The sequence below is a fragment of the Drosophila melanogaster genome, chromosome 3R (assembly GCF_000001215.4).
Source record: "Drosophila melanogaster chromosome 3R".
Lineage (NCBI taxonomy): Eukaryota > Metazoa > Arthropoda > Insecta > Diptera > Drosophilidae > Drosophila > Drosophila melanogaster.
In genome coordinates, this window is record NT_033777.3 from 9,761,267 (window position 1) to 9,777,951 (window position 16,685).

A 16,685-nucleotide genomic window follows, 5' to 3' on the forward strand; every position below is an offset into this window, starting at 1 on the left:
ATAGTAGCGATAAATAAGTTATCTAATCAATTGGCTATACTCGTTCCATAGTACATTTAATAATTAACGAGAAATATCTTGCGCACAAACAGGTAGTTTCTTAAATATTTGCGATAATTGCAACCAACAATTTCAAGTACTTAAGCTAGAGCTACGTAACTCGATCGGGGTTACATTCACTGGGGATAAATTATTCATATGTACGAAGCAAGAGGTTCGAGTGCAAATCTAGTGTAATTCAATAGAATTGGTGCTTGGACTGCTGTGCTGGGCTTGCGAAATGCCCAAATACATGGCCTACTTAAAAAGGGTTAACAATGGAGAACATAAAATTGGCTACGTTATACATAATTTCCGCCCGTCTTTGTTTGGTTTTTCGGTGCCCGTGCGGGATGCGGTGGTTCTACGAATTGTAAATACATTAATTCACATTTATCCATCTCAGCAGTTGCTTGGTTTGATTTCACAAAGATCGGTAAAATGCTCAAAAAGTTTGTACCAAAAACAGAGTACATCATATACGGTAAATCTCATAATAAAATTGTTTCCGGCGCCATCTGGTTGCCATTTGTACACGAGTGTAGTAATAGTAAGTAGTTAGTATGTTGGTTCGCATATATGTATATATATATATATATATATATATATATATATATATATATATATATATATATATATATATATATAGTTTTAGAAAGTAGTAGTTAGTTCATCCGGCTCGGCGGCTTAAAGTTCTTGTAAGTAGATGGGTTTGTTACGCTTGCGTTTGCCAGGAGTAGTTGCCACTACTTGTATATGTGTATAATATATGGTATCAATAACGCAATACCACCAGCTACGGTTTGTGCCCACAACATTGGTTTCTTTCCCTAACAACATTGAAATGGAGGTGGTGTCTGACTAACATGTTCGCTATGGTTTCGGGACGTGGCCGTTGTGCATATTTAACTCTTGAGCAGATTGTTGGCGCGCTTGTTCACGCCGTCCATGCGAATGTTGTTGGCATCGCCCTTGGCATTGATGCGATCAACCTGTTTGTTTTGGTTCTCCAGCTCGGAGCCCATGTCCAGGGCCATGTTGCGCAGGTTGCCCAGCATCGAGTTCACCTGCCCGAGATTCTCGTCCATCTCATCCTCACGCGCATCGTTCGTGATCCTGGCCACATAGCCGGACTGCGGTGGTGCACCCATGCCGCCGCGTTCCCGCTCATCAATGACCCTTTGCGGCTGGCTGGCCACGATTTTGCCATCGTCATTGGCCTTCCAGGCGCTCTCACCGTCGTCCTTGATGTTCACCTTCTTCCACGGCAGCACACAGATGCCACAGCACTTTTCCATGCCACTCAAGTTCTTCTCCGCCTCCCTCATGTCCGCGTTGATCCGGTCCATGCCCTCCTCAATGCGGTCCAACTGCTCGCCCTGGTCATCCAGGGCCACCAGCGTGCGGATTCCAGCCTCCTTGCTTTCGTCCATGAGGGCGAGCATCCGACGCGTGCTCTCCAGGGATTCATCGGCCACCTGTCCGGACTTGAACTGCAGCTCCTGGAGCTCAGTGCGCGGCTCGGCATTCTCCACGGCGGCCATTTCGGAACTATCTATCTGGTGAGATCACTTGAACTTGAGCTTGGCAAGTGGTTGAGAGGCAAGACGGCTGTCTTGTTTTTTTTTTGGGTGGGGAAATCTGGCCAGTGACTCACTCGCGCGAGATGAAAAACTACCCTTGGTGCTGGTTCGGTGTGTGAACTCGGTGGATATGTAATTGGGGCGGGGATGAGCTCGTTTGTGCTCCGTACGTAGGAACTTATTGCCAAGGTTTAATAATTTATTTGCGAAAGTATGAATTTTCACACCACACAACAATTCGCCAATTTGTATACTAGAGCTGCAAAAAAATCGATGTTAGTATCGATGTCGTTTTCGATAGGCGATTTTTACGTGTGTTCACACTGTTTAATATTGCATTTAGGCTTAGTTCGCAACAAGTACAATTAAAGAAATTATGCAAAACAAGCTGCAAACTATTTACGAAACAGGGCTTGCTTACGTTTTACTATTAAATCTGAGTTTAAAAGTTTAATATTGCATTTAGGCTTAGTTCGCAACAAGTACAATTAAAGAAATTAAGCAAAACAAGCTGCAAACTATTTACGAAAGAGGGCTTTCTTACATTTTACTATTAAATCTGAGTTTAAAAGTCGATTTACCATGCATAAACTAATAATCCAGTCTGATATTACACTTTTATCTAAGACATGAACCCTGTTCGAGTCTGATAAAACACAATTATTTTATGTTTTCAAAAATATTTCCCATCTAGTCACTGTAACCTTTCAATTCGTCGTGTGCCGAAAAAATTAGATTTATTTCTACAAAGTCTCCTACGCGTTAACATCAATTTGAAAGTAGTGAAGAATTTATAGTTTTTTCAATACTTTTCATAATTTAAAGCCGCGCATTCCCATCGGCGCCGTTGCTATCTTCATTGCGCGCGCAGTGTTGAAAAGTGTGTTTGAAATATTAACGCTTTGTTTTTTCGGTACAGCGTCGGTCTTCAGCTGCTCGAATTTTTGCTTAATTGCTTGTATTTATTAATTTGGGAATTCCTCGTGGCCAATTGGGAATAGCATATACTTAACCATGGACGATTCGCGCAGAACTATGGCCGGCAAGGCAAGTGTTTGGTGGTTTCAGTTGGTGTTGCTTCCATTTGCCGGGAAAAGACTTCCGAACATTATCCCATTTTCATTGCTAAAACAATAGTTTCACTTCCAGCAGATCGATTCCCGTAGCTCATCGATAATGACAAACGATGAGAGCGTCTCCATGTATTTATCCTTTGACGCGGAGGACACCCTGTCCAATGCCAAGTGGCAGTCGGCCCTGGTCACCCAGAACAGCCAGTTCCTGGAGGTGCACAACAGCAAGGTGGAGGTAAACACCGATGATAAGGACCTAAGGCGCACTATCCTAAAGGATCTGCATCAGTTGACCATTGGGGAACCGGACCAGAATTCTCCTCTGCGCCCATTTGACAAAAGTATTCTTAACCGGCACAACGCCTTGTGCTCCACTCCCTCCAAGGGCAATATTTCGACCGAAACGCAGACACCACAGATCATGGAGAGCATAGATCTGACCCAAATTGACGACAAGGAAAACACACAACCGGAGGGGTGTGGCGGCGATAACTCGACCTTGTCCAGTTCAGTGGACGTGACCGCCAATACGGTTAAGGCCAATACCCTAAAAACAGGGGATGCTACCATGGACAATGTATCCTTGCAGGAGGCTGCCAAGACCCCAGCTCCCAGCCAAGTCTATCCCTTGAGTGCGAACGTAGTTTTAGAGAATATAACTGAAGGTAGGTTTATACTATTGAGATATGGTTTCGTTCTATAAACATCTACATTTACAGTATCCAACGAAGGAGTATCCATGCTGGTCTCGCCAGCCGGAGCCGAAAAGGAGGTCGCCCATGTCAACGAGGTAGTGAACGAAGTCTCTGAGCTAATTGCCAAAGCTCTAAAGATCTCCGCTGATTCTGTGAAGCCAGCGACCTCCAAATTAAAAGTGGAGGCGGGCAAGAAGAGGCAGTCCATGAGCTCCACTTATTCGGGTGCCGCCCTACCGCGCCCTCGGCGCTCCTATCTGCCCACCACCACCGCAGAGACGCGAACGTACTCCTTCAAGCAGCGCATGTCGGTGGTGGTCAAGACAACGCTCAACAGCCCAGCTCGCAAGCGGAGTGTCGGTGGCGGTGTGTCACTAAGCCGTCGCAGCTGCTTGCCCGTCTCCAAGCTAACAAAGAGCAGCATAAGAAAGTCGCTCGCTGTGACCAGCGTGCGTTCGCCTGAGAAGATCGCCTCAAAGCCGGCTAAGACATCGACAAAAAGCATTCCGGAGAAAGTTTTTAGCTGCAAGAATTGCAGCACAACCTTTCGGGTGAAGTCACTTCTTGACGTGCATATGCGAATGCACGATCCGGTTGACAACGGAGCCAATACCCTTAAGCGTCTGAACAGCAATCCGGTTGCAGCGGGAGTCTCGAAGAATCGCTGCAAGTTTTGCGATAAGAATTTCGCACTGGAACGTGCCTTGCACATCCATTTAATGCAGAACTGCGACAAGATACCGCCGTCCGAGAAGCGCAAGCTGGAGTTCACCGAGCTGAACCACGAGAAGAAAGCCCAGCTGCCAAAGATCGGTGGCACCAGTGGCATTAACCATCCCATGACGATGCCCCAGAAGCCACAGCAACGCATTAGTACTATTCCCAAATTAGGTAACTATTGATTGAACAGCACGCGTTCTTAGAGAGAAATTATTACAAACCCAATTCACAGCTCCCTCACAAGGAACCCAGTCCATGGCTCCACCGAGCGTGAAAAAAATTCCCAAGAATGTGGCGCATGCCGGCGTCTACCGCACTCCCACAAAGACTGTGCCCTGCCACATCTGCAAGCAGTCGTTTAGGAGCATACTCGAGTTCACAAACCACAGCCTGACGGTGCATGGAAACAACCAGCTTAAGAAGATGACCGGCAGAGAGGATGCACAGAGTGCCCACGATTAAATTAAGCGATTCGTGTGTAGCCTAGTCTATGTCTAAGTTAAGTGCTGTGGCGTAGCTGTGGTCCGGTAACGGCGCGTTGTGAACAGATCGCCGGGCAGCTGTGAGTTAGCAATGCCTGGCATTTCGAGCGCTTCTAACTCAATGTTTCGGTTACTCGAATGCTTATTAATTGTACACTTCAGCTGCACGACTGGACTGCTTTGTGAATTTTTTAGGTTTTCGTATGACATTCACACAAAAATAACTATCGTAGTCTAAATGACAGTAATTACATTATATTCTAGGTTACTAAAAACTATTTTAGTTTTGAATTTTGTGTTTTCTTTTTTTTTTTGTTAAGGTTATTGATTGTTGTTCTTAATTGTTTTCTCACGGAACAAAAATTGCGTTTTAAAATTTGAATATTTAAATGGTCACTAGTTAGAGCCACTTTAAAAAAAAATAGTTGGCAGTACTAGCAAAAGTAGATTTCGCTGCTTTTCGCTGAGCGTTGGTTTGGCCAGTGGAAATGCAGGCAGCATTCAGCGCCTTTTATGCAGCTGCCAAAGGACTCGGACTAATATGTATGTACGTTTTTTGAGGGTGCACCTGCATTCACATAATCACTTGCTCTTCTTTTCGGGCGGTGGCTTCATGTCCACACCCTCGGTTTTGATATCTAGCGGTCCTGTGGCATTGTTCATTTCGGAGGCATTTCTCGCTGTGTTCAGATCATCGCCCGCTGGTGGCGGCTGCTGGAGATTCTGCAGCATGGGCGGTATTGGTGGGGGAAATTTACGCAAAAGCTCTGCCAGCAGCATGTCCACACGCTGCTTCTGGAACAGTGTGCCGCTGTTCTCATCCTTCGCTGAGTTGGCGTCCTTCTTATCTGACTTGGATCTATCTGAAACTAAAGTAATTCGGTTTATTGGCGAACGATTATAATATTAAGGAAGTAGCGTGTACTTACAAACTTTATTGGAAGAGAAGTCCCACGTGTAGCCCTTGTTGGGATGGTAGCGGGCATAGCTACTAGCCTCCTCGAAGGCGGATTGCAGGTTCACCACGGTGTTGAGCTGAAAACATAGCGATTAAGCACACGCATCGGTTTTCCACCAGGTGCTACTTACAATGCGGGAATTGATGACGTTGGCAAGATCTGGCGCCTTGTAGACGGTGCCACCAATGATGTAGTAATCGGCAATCGGCGTGGCTTCCGAGGGATTATGACGGTGCTGCTTGCGGATTACATACAGGATGGGCTCCGCCACGTGCAGCAGTATGTATTCCAGACCGATCATGTTGCTAAATGATGGAGGCGATTAAACTGAATCAGAATAAAAGGCAGAGGACACCTACTGCAGATGCTCGGGACCAAGGCGCTGCATCCGAACAGTCTCGTTGTTGCACATGTGATCATAGAAGGGATTCGACTTGCGGCAGAAGTAGTCCATGACGGTCTGCGGGCTGAGGGTGGCCATCATCTGGGTGTCGTGCCAGGAAAGGCGCAGGTGGTCATTGGTCATCTGTCGGCTGGCCATTGTGGATGTGGATGCACGTGCGCCTTGTTGGGATGTGGCGGTGGGAAGCGGCTGCAATGTTTTCTCGCTTGGCAATGACCACGACTAATTTGTGGGTCAATGGCGTTGAGAGAGCTTCTTTTTCCTTTTCCTATTCCTAGCGATCGCTTTGTTTACAAGCTATTTTCGGCCGCACGCTGTCGATTGGAAACTGTCGCTGGCAGTTTTTTGATTTATTTGTTGTGTAATAATTAATTTAGCAGGCCGTGGTGCACGCTGCTCTCGCTGCTCCACCTTCACGTTAATACTGTAAGTGTTTTGCTGATTAACTGTCCTTTGTAGCGAGCTTTTATTGTGTTTTCTACTCGTGATTTGCCTTGCGCTCGCTAAAAAACCGATTTGTTTGTTATTTTCGCTTGGTCGACTGACCGCAGTTCGCAACACTGCACCCAGTCGGCTGGCCCGTGTTGGACAGTGTACGTTCTTCGCGAGGTGGCAGCGCTTTGTTTGGTGCAGAGAAGAAGAAGCAGCAGGGGAGCGTCTGCGAAAAAGTTTAAAAATAAACAAATTCCGTTTTAAATCAAACTGATATTCAATTTTCCGGGCGCGCAGTAAAATCGTAGCAGTCCACACACATACACCAAAGAGAGTCCGTTTCTGAGGCGAAATTTGTGCTCTCACACGGAACTTGGCCCATTTCTTCGGGACGCAATATCATAATTGGGAATCATATCAGTTCGTTCTGTTCACTTCGTCGTGGCGCACGGGAATCAGACGCCCAGCAGCGCAGAGCTCTCGTAATGGTAACCACCCAGTAGTTATCTCACCGCAACAACTAGCAAATCAATAGCAACTCCAGAATGTACATTGATTCACCCGCACAGCGCCACCACCCACTCATCCGTGTACATATATACTCTTGAGCATTGCATATACATATGTAAGCGCCAGTCAAGGTCGTACGATTCTTGGCCAGGCGCAAATACATGTATGTGTGTACGAAAATGTTCTTTTTTTACGCCTCACCTTGATTTTCAACTATGCGATCGTGCGTGTGTCTGTGCTGTTTCCATGGCTGCCAACTTTGTTTATTCCACCTGAGATGTGTATATTGCAAAGTCCCGTGTAAATAACCGGCTAAGTGTTTTGTGTGCCAGGATCAGTGTTGGGAAGGCTACGAGCGTTGTGTACCTAGCTTAGGTACAACGTAGTTTCGAAAATATAGTACAAAATTCCAGTAAGACAATATTTTAAATTAAACCGACTTTTTGTGTGCATCATGTAAATATAAAAAGTACTTATTGTTTAGTTAAATGGATAGGCCAATAGAAGTTAGGTTGAAGTATTGCCCCAACACTGGTCAGAATGAACTGCGTTCCGAAACGACTCAATTCTGTTCTCTTCTAGATTGTCGCACACTTTATAGGCGGATCCCTTCCAGATCTGAGGCACAGTCTGTTTCAGCAATATGCGATACATAAAGTCGGAGCCGTACTATGAAGTAATCGAGCAGCAAAATCAATCTCTTACAGCATCTAACACAAAAACACCAAAATCAAACAAACTAACCGTCTATAATTTACAGGGGCTTCCTCCATTCAATGTCAGCGGCAGCCCGTTCAATGTGGTTCCCATTCACAACTACCCGGAGCTTATGAAAGACACTTGCGCCCTAATCAACGCAGAGTGGCCACGATCGGAAACGGCGCGCATGCGCTCCCTGGAGGCCTCCTGTGACAGCCTACCCTGCAGCCTGGTGCTGACCACCGAGGGAATGTGCCGCGTGATCGCTCACCTCAAGCTCAGCCCGATCAATTCCAAGAAGAAGGCCTGCTTCGTCGAGTCCGTGGTGGTGGACAAGCGGCACCGTGGCCAGGGATTCGGCAAGCTGATCATGAAGTTCGCCGAGGACTATTGCCGCGTCGTGCTGGACCTCAAGACCATATATCTGTCCACCATCGACCAGGATGGATTCTACGAACGCATTGGCTACGAGTACTGCGCTCCCATTACAATGTATGGGCCGCGCCACTGTGAGCTGCCCAGCTTGCAAAATGCCAAAAAGAAATACATGAAGAAGGTCTTATAGACGTCAACGCCAGTAGTAGTGGGCTTGGCTAAATTGGGCCATACCCAGCCCGATCAGAGAGTGGCAGTGAACTAGTCAAATTGGCAAATGCTTGAAATTCTTTACGGGTTTTACCTGCCAGCAGCTGCTTCGAGCCATAACCTGTGGATGCCAGGCAGTCTGCCAAGTGCATGTGTGATTGCCTCGTTGCTCTGGCAATTTGCAAAGCAAAGCTAAAGCTTTTGATTCCATTACACCGATAAGCAACCATTCATTCACCAAGCGCTTGTGTTGATTTTTAAATATTACTTTCCGCATGTATTTTTTAAACTTTTTGGTTCTTTTTGTATGACAAAAGTGATCCGGGCTGTTCGGTACATCTATAAGGCTAATGTTAACCTAATCCTAACTGTTTAGCAATTATGATTTGTTATAGTTTTGCTCAAGTGTGTGCATAATTGCTCCTAGACAAAAATCTACCTGCAATCTACCTGCAATGGTGATGATTATGATAATAAGAAGCTCAAGTATCTTCCAACGAAACATAGCAAATAGACATATCGAGCCTTAGCATTAAGCACTCAACGAAGGGCAATAACTTCAAATAAAACGTGTAGAAACTAAAGATTCCATCGCTTGTTCCTGGGCGGAAGTGGCGACGACGGAAACGCCTGTCTTGCAGCATGAGCGATGCAGTGCATCCATGTGGCCGCACATGACAAGTTCAAGTTCACGGCGGACGACGTCTATAAATTGATGTTATTTTTTTTGCGCAGCCAAATTTGACGGGGGCTCGGTGCCCAAATGGTTGGTTAATGCCCGCCCAGCAAACGTAATGCTTTGTTACAGAAATAACCCGCAGTGATGTAAGGCACACAGAGATCTCTCTCGGCTGCCAAAAATCGCTCTCTCAATGGGAATGGGACTATGACTTGGGTGTGACGATCGCCTCTCCGACAGCGGAAGCTGTTGATCGCTGTTGGTTTGCCCGGGGGCACGGTGATCTCTTATGGTTACACATTTTTTAAATACCTGCCCGGCGTTTGGTGCGACAGGTGCTAATGTGGCGACATTCCGATTGGTCGCGCCAATGCGATTCCGCACGTAATGGCTATTAAATTCGGATCTTCTAAAATGGAAAGTTTATTGTGCGCTCACAGTACGTAGATACGGATGCGGGTGTGCAAACATTTGGCGAACTATAGAGGACTACAATAGGAATATCAAATTAAATTTGTACGTCTTCAATGATCAGCTGCAATTGGTCACAATCCCATTGGGTGATAGATAGTTCTAGGCACTTTTGGGGCTTTTGCCAATGCCGCAAACCTTGCGGTAGTGCTCCGGTTGCTCCAGGCTGTCGATAATGAACTTTCCCAAGTCGTATTTGGATACCAGACGACCGGGGGCCTCGTCGTGCAAGACGGTATAGGCGGTGGCCGGCTCATCGGCTATGTGCGGCGGCAGAATGGCGATCCAGTCTAGATCGCAGGCCTTGGTCAGGTCCAGCATGCGCTGGTGCTCCTCGTTTAGGCGGTGGAACACAGTGGGCACTTCGTTGAGCGGGCGCAGGAGAAACGAGGACATGACAATAGAGAATTTGGTCAGTTTGGCCTCTTTCATGGCCTTGATGAGGTTCTCGGTGCCGCGGGATAGCTCCGTGGTAGCCTCCAGCTTGTTGCGGGTGCCCAGGATGACGGCTACCGCATCCACGCCCTCGATAACGCGCTGGACATCCTCGTAGTTGGTCACGTCTCCCTTGACCAATTCAACCTTGGACTTGAAGCGTTCTGGAACTGTCTTTTCGCTGCGGTATAGCAATTTCACCGACAGACCTGAAAGGAAGAATACGGTTTAACTGGCGTTTCCGGGTCTTAAGGTGTCACCTACCCTTCTGCAGGGCGTGATCCACGGCACACTCGCCGGTCATGCCGGTTCCTCCAATAATAGCAATGCGTTGCATAATTCGGATGATTCTTTAATTCCCGTCGATTGAAATGCGTTTAGTCCAGTTGTTGGTTTGCAAAAGTGCAGTCTCACCTGTGCTCCAGGCGCAACTTATCTATCAAATTTCCAATTCACAAGTGAATCCAGCGCGATTGCCTCGCATTCTCACCTCACCCGTAGCAATGAATGTACAGTGCTCTTTCTAAATAGTGAACGCTCACTGATCTGAAGCTTCTGTAGAAGGTAACAAGATATTTAACATTCATTTGTATTTTTATTAAGCTACGAATTATTGCTTTAAAAATATCGTGTTATTTTTGTCTCTATGCAAATAATCTTATTTTGTTTATTGGTTCATTGCTTCTAGTTAGCACTGTACTGGCAAAACAATATGAATTTTTATATAGATTACTGTCAGGCATAATGATAAGGTATATCATATCTGGCGATAACAATTTTATTTACAAACGCTAATGGTCATTTGTCATGGTGATTAATATTAAAATTATAAATACATTTGCGAAAATTAAAATTAAGGCGGTTGTTCTCAGTCTGGCAGCCCTGCCACTTGGTTCAGTGTGGTAAAATGCGGCGCAGTTGAAAGTTTAACCGCCAAATCGTTACGCCTGCGACTCCGATTCCTCGGAATACGGATTATCCGCCGGATTCTTGACCCGTCTCAGTGTTATTCCCAGCTTCAGTTCACTTAGAAAGTCGGTGGTCACCGGCTTACGTTCTGGACGCGGCTTAATGCCACTTATGGTGGCTGCCTTCTGATCCACTTTCTGCAAGAATCGAAGAAGGATTAGATTTCCAATTTAAATGGGTGTCTACTTTTAATACCTTCAGCTTTACGCCTTGTCGAATGCTCTCCAAGAACGCATCCCTCGGGTCTCCGCCGGTGGAGGCAGCTGAAACAGCCTTGGGCTGTGATTTCTGCATCGGAGGCGGTGGTGGAACGCCGGCCATGCCACTTGATGGAGGCGGTGGTGGAGGAGGAGCGCCTCCCGCGCCAAAAACTGGCATTGGTGGCGGTGCTGGTGGAACACCTGCTGGTGGCGCTGGAGGCGGCGGTGGAACACCAACGGATGCCGCTGTAGGCGGCGGTGGTGAAACTGGCACCGGAGTACTACTAATCTGGGTTTTCTGCGCTGACAGTGGTGTCATATAGACAGCCGAAGATCTAGAAGTCGGCTTGGCAGGAGCAGCTGGTGGCGCCGGCTTGGCAACAGGCGCGTACTGCACCGGGGACACAGCATACAGTGATCCGTTGGAAATCGTCGAGTTCGTATGAGGCACTATTGTTGGCTTTGGAGGCGCCGGCGGTGGAACGCGCATTGAGCCCACTTTCCGTTGCGGTGATATGGTGGCGTACGTCTCATTCGCTACCTTTGGCGCCACAGATGGCCTCACTTGACGAATGTCAATGGCCGCTGGATATCCATGTGTGTTCTTCGCCATTACCGCCGATGGAGGTGGAGGAACCTTAGGTTTCACACTCTGCTGAGGCTGCACTTGGACGGGTATCACACTTCCGACCTCTGCCGGTTGAAAAGGAGTTGGTGCAGCCGGCGTAGGAGCAGGTAAGTCCATATCGGAGATATCCACAAACCGTGAAGTAAGCGAGGCGTAGTTGGAGAAGTTTGGTGCCTCCGTTGGCCTCGAAATAGTGGCTATTGGAGGCGGCGGTGGAGACGGCGGAGGAGTAATCTGGTTATTAGTGGAAATGGTGGCATAGAGCAGCGGCCTGGCATGATCTTGAACTTTTGGCTGCGCCTGAAGATCACTTTTTGGTGGCTTAAAAGGCAAATGTTATATTAACAGCTTCCAGTTAATTTCAAGACCTACCATCCAAGTAAAATTGGAGTGAATGATCTTCTTGATCACTTCTTGGCGCCGCATGTCACTAATGTCCGCCTCCGTAATGCCACGCTCCATCATGTACTTCCTCAGCACCTTGTCGTTGGGATCGGCATTCAGGTCGAAGGCGTTTCGCGTGCGATCCCGCGTCACATCGCCGGAAACGTGCTGGAAGTTGACTGGTCCGCTAATCTCGTACTTGGAGCCCTTGCTGCTGACCAAGACGCTGGTGGCGAAGCTGGGACCCGCCAAGGCCACAGAGGGCGGAGCGCCCAGATACCTGTCCAGGCTGTTCGAGGAGGAGGAGCTCTTCATGCCGTCTAGACTGGCGTTGATGCTCACGTTGTCGGCGTAGTGAGGCGGTGGACGAACTGCTGGCGGTGGATGTGCAAAGACGTCGCTGCTCACTTGCATAGACGGTGGCTGAAAGGAGAAGAAAACGGCTGCGTTCAGGACAACTGTGGACAACATCAAGGACACTTTCGGCTGATGAAGCTGGCAAGATGAGATGCTGCAGGATATTACCACCCAGTAACCGGGTTCCTTATTGCTTCTAATTATGTCATAGACATAGGCGCGCCGCACAATAGCCGGCAGACGTTCAAGATCATCGGACAAATTTGCCTTGCGCAGGTACAACTGAAGCATTTCGTCGGTGCCCTGGCCTCGCAGATCGAATGTCTTGCGGAAGTCAATCGCATTGCCCTCCAGCTGGCGGAACTCCACGGGCTCGGAGATGTAGGCGTATGTGTAATCCTCCATCGAACTGGAAAAACGGATACGTAGTTGGTAGCTGCGTTATTACGGCTGCAAAGGAGGTGCCGCCCATTGGCATTGTCTTGGATCTCTCCCCGTTGCCGCCGTGCGTCCACTGGGCCCAGCGGCATTATCTAGTAGCCAATTTGCAGATAAGAACTGCTGGCGCAACTTGGCGTTTTATCAATTTCGGATTCGGATCGCGGTGGGCCTTCACGGACGTGACTCATCGACGGTCCCAGTCACCAGTTAAACAGGCTAATAATTATTACGAAAGCCCATTGAAACGAGATGGTGGTCTAGAACGACAGTAGGCAGCGGCGATGAGCAAGGATCAATTACCGTGCGCACCTGGAAACGCTGTTTGCAGGGATTCTGCAAATGCTGAACCGGATCAGCTCGGCTCGGGTCGGCTGGTGTGTTTGAATGGCACGGAGAACCTTGTGGGACTGATTAACAACGTCGGTGTGCCATGTTAGGCACTGCGTTTACTCATTTCGCGAGGCGTCTTATCTGTAACCGAAGTGCTGAATGCAGATAACTGGCGGCCAGTAATCACCTGGGCCAACTACGACGACTCCGACTCTGACAGCCTGAGCCAAAGGAAAACATAAACAAATGGCGTTAACTACACTTTGCGGTCTACGATATGCGCCTTGGCTGTCAGAAGTCTGCAAAATGTTGGGTAAGTCCAAAATTTAAAAATTAGCTAATGACTAATGTGTTGTAGAAGCGGAAACGGCTTTATAAATCATTTTATTTTTAAAGATGAATGCATATGCAGGGACTTAAAAACACAGTTTCAAAATGTATAACTACGAACCCATTGGTTTGAGTTTCTCATTATTGAGATGTACTTTAAATCTTATGTGATATTAGAAATTAAAATTCAAAGCAATTTAAAGACTACATTTATATTATACATATATATTTTACGATATACGTATTTATAATATTCAGTTGATTCTCAGGTCATTTAAGTTATAAACATATCGGTAAGTTGTCAGATGTTTTACTTTAGCAAACATTTTAGTATTGCCGTCTTTGTTAGAAACCCTTTAGAGTTGTCCAATGCCTTGGAGCCAACTGTCAGTTGAGCCAATTTTCCAGCGACGGAGAAAGCAAATCTCATATCCCTACTTATCAGCAGTACAAACGTTTCGTTAAAATTTCCGAACAAATTATTCCTGCGATAGAAACTGTACAAATTTGAACTTTTTTCGAATTCGGCCAACTGCCATTGAGTTTTAAAAACTTTGAATCGCTTTTGAGAGAGAGCAATTTTCTGCGAAAGATACGCGATCGGACTAGCGCCATGAAAGTCAAAGTTTCGGGTGAATATACGCTGGCCGAGATCGAAGTCGAGTTGGACCAGCAGTTGACGCCAGACGACCTGCAACCCGGAGCCACAGTGCTGGCCACCAACGAGAGTACTGGCGGCTTAGAGCGGATTGTCAGCCATGAGGAGCTGTCCAGATTCTTCGCCGTGGGGCCAGCGGGCGCCTTACCAATGCCCACGGATGTTGTAGTGGAGCGAACATTGGCGGATCCGGCTTTCAAGCAAATCCTGCAGGAGGCCGACGGAAAGAAAGGCTTCGATCCCCAGGCGGAGCAAATGAAGATTCGCGACTTTTTGGCCGGCGTCACCAGCAGCAAGATGACCACTGAGCAATCGGTCTTTCATGGTATACGAATAGATTCACTTGCATGGATAAGTTTTTATAGTATTGCCTACATTATTTAGGATCTCGTTCCAATTCCTCTGCGTCCACTGTCAACCGTATAAAGTGTCCAACATGTTTGGTCCAGTTCGATGCCGTGGCCTTTCAAAATCATTCCTGTGAAGCGAAGCCGATCGAGGTGGCGGTGCCTCAGCAGGAGAAGCCACATCTTGTGCCTACTGTATCTGCTCCTCCGGCTCCGCTAAGCAAACCGGCTAGCGAGCGGGTAATTCGGGAGAACCAAGTGCGTCTGCGCCGTTACATCAAAGATGAGATGAAGTACGATCTGGCCACAGGCATCGAAAGCTCGCGCAAAAACGCGGCCAAGGGTCCCAACGAGTGCACCATGTGCGACCGCAAATTTGTCCACGCCTCTGGGCTGGTGCGCCACATGGAGAAGCATGCCCTGGACTTGATCCCTTCGCAAACCAGCGAGCAACCACATACGATTCCGGCTGCCGGACTGCATGTGGTGGTTAAGTGCAACTCGTGTGGCCGCATCTTCTATGATCCGCAGGTGGCTTTTAGACACGGCCTTATTCACGATTCGGAGCATTCAACGATGCGTCAAAGTCCAATGACCCAAGTACCCTCCAATAGAGCAGATTTCAATGAGCTGCTGCTGGATGGCGAGATGCTGATAGACAACGATCCCGCATTTGCAACGAGCAATCAAAACACAAACCCACCGAAGAAGGAAATGTTTAGCAGCCTGATCTTGGGAAGTGTTTTGCAGTGCGAGTTTTGCGAGTACATTTTCGCTGACATAGCCGAGCTGCTTGTCCATTCCGCTTCCCATGTGGCGGAGCGGCGCTTTGAGTGCACCGCCTGCGACATTCAGATGAACACGGCCAAGGAAGCCAGCATCCACTTCCAGACGGACTGCATTTTCATGCGCGAAGCAATCAGGTCCCTAAATGTCACGCTTAGTCGCTACTTTGTGTGTAATGTGTGCGAGCTGAAGTTTGCCAACACGGACCTGCTCCAGGAGCATCGGTAAGCTATTGGTTAGCCATTGAAAGTATGATTACTTCGATTCTCTATTCTCTGTACTAGGTGTACCTCCTTTCACTACTTTCCTCGCCTCAACGAGAATGGCAAGAAGCTCCTGCTGCCCTGTGACTTTTGCGACGTCAACTTTGAGTTCGCCCACGATTTTCTGGCGCACAGCGAGGAGAAGCATCTCAACAAAAAGAAGCGCGAAAAGGAAACGCGCAACACGGGCGCCGGCCGAATACGTCAATATCTCTGCGATATCTGCGGCAAATCGTACACCCAGTCAAGCCATCTGTGGCAGCATCTACGCTTTCACCAGGGTAAGTGATACAGTGTCTATATGAGGATAAGATGATGATAGTTCCTTTTTAGGTGTGAAGCCCTTCGTTTGCCAGGAGGAAAACTGTGATCGGAAGTTCACCATTCGCCCAGATCTGAACGACCACATTCGCAAGTGCCACACGGGCGAGCGTCCATATCTTTGTCTGGTGTGTGGAAAGCGCTTTCTCACCGGATCCGTCTTCTATCAGCACCGTCTGATCCATCGCGGCGAGCGGCGCTATGAGTGCGAGGAGTGTGGTAAACGTTTCTATCGCGCGGACGCGCTCAAGAATCACCAACGCATCCACACCGGAGAGAAGCCGTACAGCTGCCTCTTCTGCACGAAGACTTTTCGCCAGCGCGGCGACCGTGACAAGCACATCCGAGCTCGACACTCTCACCTGGATGCCAACTCGCGTCTCATGATGCAGATGCAGAAGTTCCAACTGGAGACGGCCGCTGCGCAGAAGGCTCAAAGTCATAATCCCGAGCAGCAGGATAATGATGTTGCTGGTGGTGCCAGCACCTCAGATGTGCCCTCGGGCTCGGGATTCATGTCGACTGAGCCAAGCGTCGCGGAGATGCAGTACTCTATTACGCCGGAGCAGCAGGAGGAAATGGTGTGTGTGCCCATTGACGAGGTCAATAACAGTTTCTTTATGTCGCACTACATGCAAGCTGTCCCCATGGAGGAGGATGGTTCGGGGCAGCATATCATTGTCTTCGAGCAGCCAGGCCAGAATATGGACATGATGTCCATTTACGATCAGCAACAGGTTGGGGAACCAATGCATGAGAGCGGCGTGCCCAAGCGGCCGGCTGAGGAAAATGCTAGGGTGGTGGTTGTCAAAAACAATCCAACTAAGCCGATATTTTCGGATACCTATTTGTAAAAATCATATTCAAATTCGAATTTAAATAAAGCGGCAAGATAGCGAAGATGCC

At 47.9% G+C, this 16,685-nt stretch overlaps 7 protein-coding genes across 20 annotated transcripts; 3 read left to right on the top strand and 4 right to left on the bottom strand.

Moving 5' to 3' along the window:
* Positions 1-38: 38 nt before the first annotated feature.
* Positions 39-1,884, bottom strand: Snap24 (Synaptosomal-associated protein 24kDa). Its single transcript, NM_079574.3, has one exon. The coding sequence runs from the start codon at positions 1,581-1,583 to the stop codon at positions 945-947; it is 639 nt and encodes a 212-aa protein (NP_524298.1). The 5' UTR covers positions 1,584-1,884; the 3' UTR covers positions 39-944.
* A 499-nt stretch (positions 1,885-2,383) lies between these two features.
* On the top strand, positions 2,384-4,869 carry CG8478 (uncharacterized protein). 4 transcript variants are annotated; one of them, NM_141684.4, is made up of 4 exons: positions 2,384-2,669; positions 2,775-3,360; positions 3,415-4,281; positions 4,343-4,869. In NM_141684.4, exons 1-4 carry the CDS (start codon positions 2,637-2,639, stop codon positions 4,570-4,572), a joined length of 1,716 nt encoding a protein of 571 aa, NP_649941.3. In that variant the 5' UTR covers positions 2,384-2,636; the 3' UTR covers positions 4,573-4,869. The 4 variants fall into 4 exon arrangements, with proteins under 4 accessions (NP_649941.3, NP_001163576.1, NP_731402.3 ...); NM_001170105.2 differs by having other exon boundaries at positions 2,488-2,669; positions 2,760-3,360; NM_169309.5 differs by having other exon boundaries at positions 2,488-2,669; positions 2,772-3,360.
* On the bottom strand, positions 4,765-7,718 carry MED6 (Mediator complex subunit 6). 5 transcript variants are annotated; one of them, NM_169310.2, is made up of 5 exons: positions 7,641-7,718; positions 5,911-6,612; positions 5,682-5,856; positions 5,522-5,627; positions 4,765-5,461 (listed from the first exon to the last, which is right to left on the bottom strand). In NM_169310.2, the coding sequence occupies exons 2-5, from the start codon at positions 6,090-6,092 to the stop codon at positions 5,175-5,177; spliced, it is 750 nt and encodes a 249-aa protein (NP_731403.2). In that variant the 5' UTR covers positions 6,093-6,612; positions 7,641-7,718; the 3' UTR covers positions 4,765-5,174. The 5 variants fall into 5 exon arrangements, with proteins under 5 accessions (NP_731403.2, NP_651988.2, NP_001163577.1 ...); NM_143731.6 differs by lacking the exon at positions 7,641-7,718 and adding an exon at positions 7,098-7,236; NM_001170106.1 differs by lacking the exon at positions 7,641-7,718 and adding an exon at positions 6,899-6,988.
* Positions 6,568-8,761, top strand: Naa80 (N(alpha)-acetyltransferase 80). Of its 2 annotated transcripts, NM_001014612.3 has the most exons (3): positions 6,568-6,874; positions 7,479-7,572; positions 7,657-8,761. In NM_001014612.3, the coding sequence occupies exons 2-3, from the start codon at positions 7,540-7,542 to the stop codon at positions 8,158-8,160; spliced, it is 537 nt and encodes a 178-aa protein (NP_001014612.1). In that variant the 5' UTR covers positions 6,568-6,874; positions 7,479-7,539; the 3' UTR covers positions 8,161-8,761. The 2 variants fall into 2 exon arrangements, with proteins under 2 accessions (NP_001014612.1, NP_649942.1); NM_141685.5 differs by lacking the exon at positions 7,479-7,572.
* Positions 8,762-9,265: 504 nt separating this feature from the next.
* On the bottom strand, positions 9,266-10,276 carry CG9471 (uncharacterized protein). 2 transcript variants are annotated; one of them, NM_001104259.2, is made up of 3 exons: positions 10,180-10,225; positions 10,030-10,115; positions 9,266-9,974 (listed from the first exon to the last, which is right to left on the bottom strand). In NM_001104259.2, exons 2-3 carry the CDS (start codon positions 10,100-10,102, stop codon positions 9,433-9,435), a joined length of 615 nt encoding a protein of 204 aa, NP_001097729.1. In that variant the 5' UTR covers positions 10,103-10,115; positions 10,180-10,225; the 3' UTR covers positions 9,266-9,432. The 2 variants fall into 2 exon arrangements, with proteins under 2 accessions (NP_001097729.1, NP_649943.2); NM_141686.3 differs by having other exon boundaries at positions 10,030-10,276.
* Positions 10,277-10,528: 252 nt separating this feature from the next.
* On the bottom strand, positions 10,529-13,153 carry Whamy (WHAMM and JMY related). 5 transcript variants are annotated; one of them, NM_001275507.1, is made up of 5 exons: positions 13,054-13,153; positions 12,472-12,712; positions 11,935-12,369; positions 10,930-11,883; positions 10,529-10,871 (listed from the first exon to the last, which is right to left on the bottom strand). In NM_001275507.1, the coding sequence occupies exons 2-5, from the start codon at positions 12,706-12,708 to the stop codon at positions 10,707-10,709; spliced, it is 1,791 nt and encodes a 596-aa protein (NP_001262436.1). In that variant the 5' UTR covers positions 12,709-12,712; positions 13,054-13,153; the 3' UTR covers positions 10,529-10,706. The 5 variants fall into 5 exon arrangements, with proteins under 5 accessions (NP_001262436.1, NP_001262437.1, NP_001262435.1 ...); NM_001275508.1 differs by having other exon boundaries at positions 13,045-13,153; NM_001275506.1 differs by lacking the exon at positions 12,472-12,712.
* A 701-nt stretch (positions 13,154-13,854) lies between these two features.
* topi (matotopetli) lies at positions 13,855-16,677 on the top strand. Its single transcript, NM_141688.1, has 4 exons — positions 13,855-14,387; positions 14,447-15,419; positions 15,480-15,739; positions 15,792-16,677. Exons 1-4 carry the CDS (start codon positions 14,018-14,020, stop codon positions 16,631-16,633), a joined length of 2,445 nt encoding a protein of 814 aa, NP_649945.1. The 5' UTR covers positions 13,855-14,017; the 3' UTR covers positions 16,634-16,677.
* The last annotated feature ends 8 nt before the right edge of the window (positions 16,678-16,685 follow it).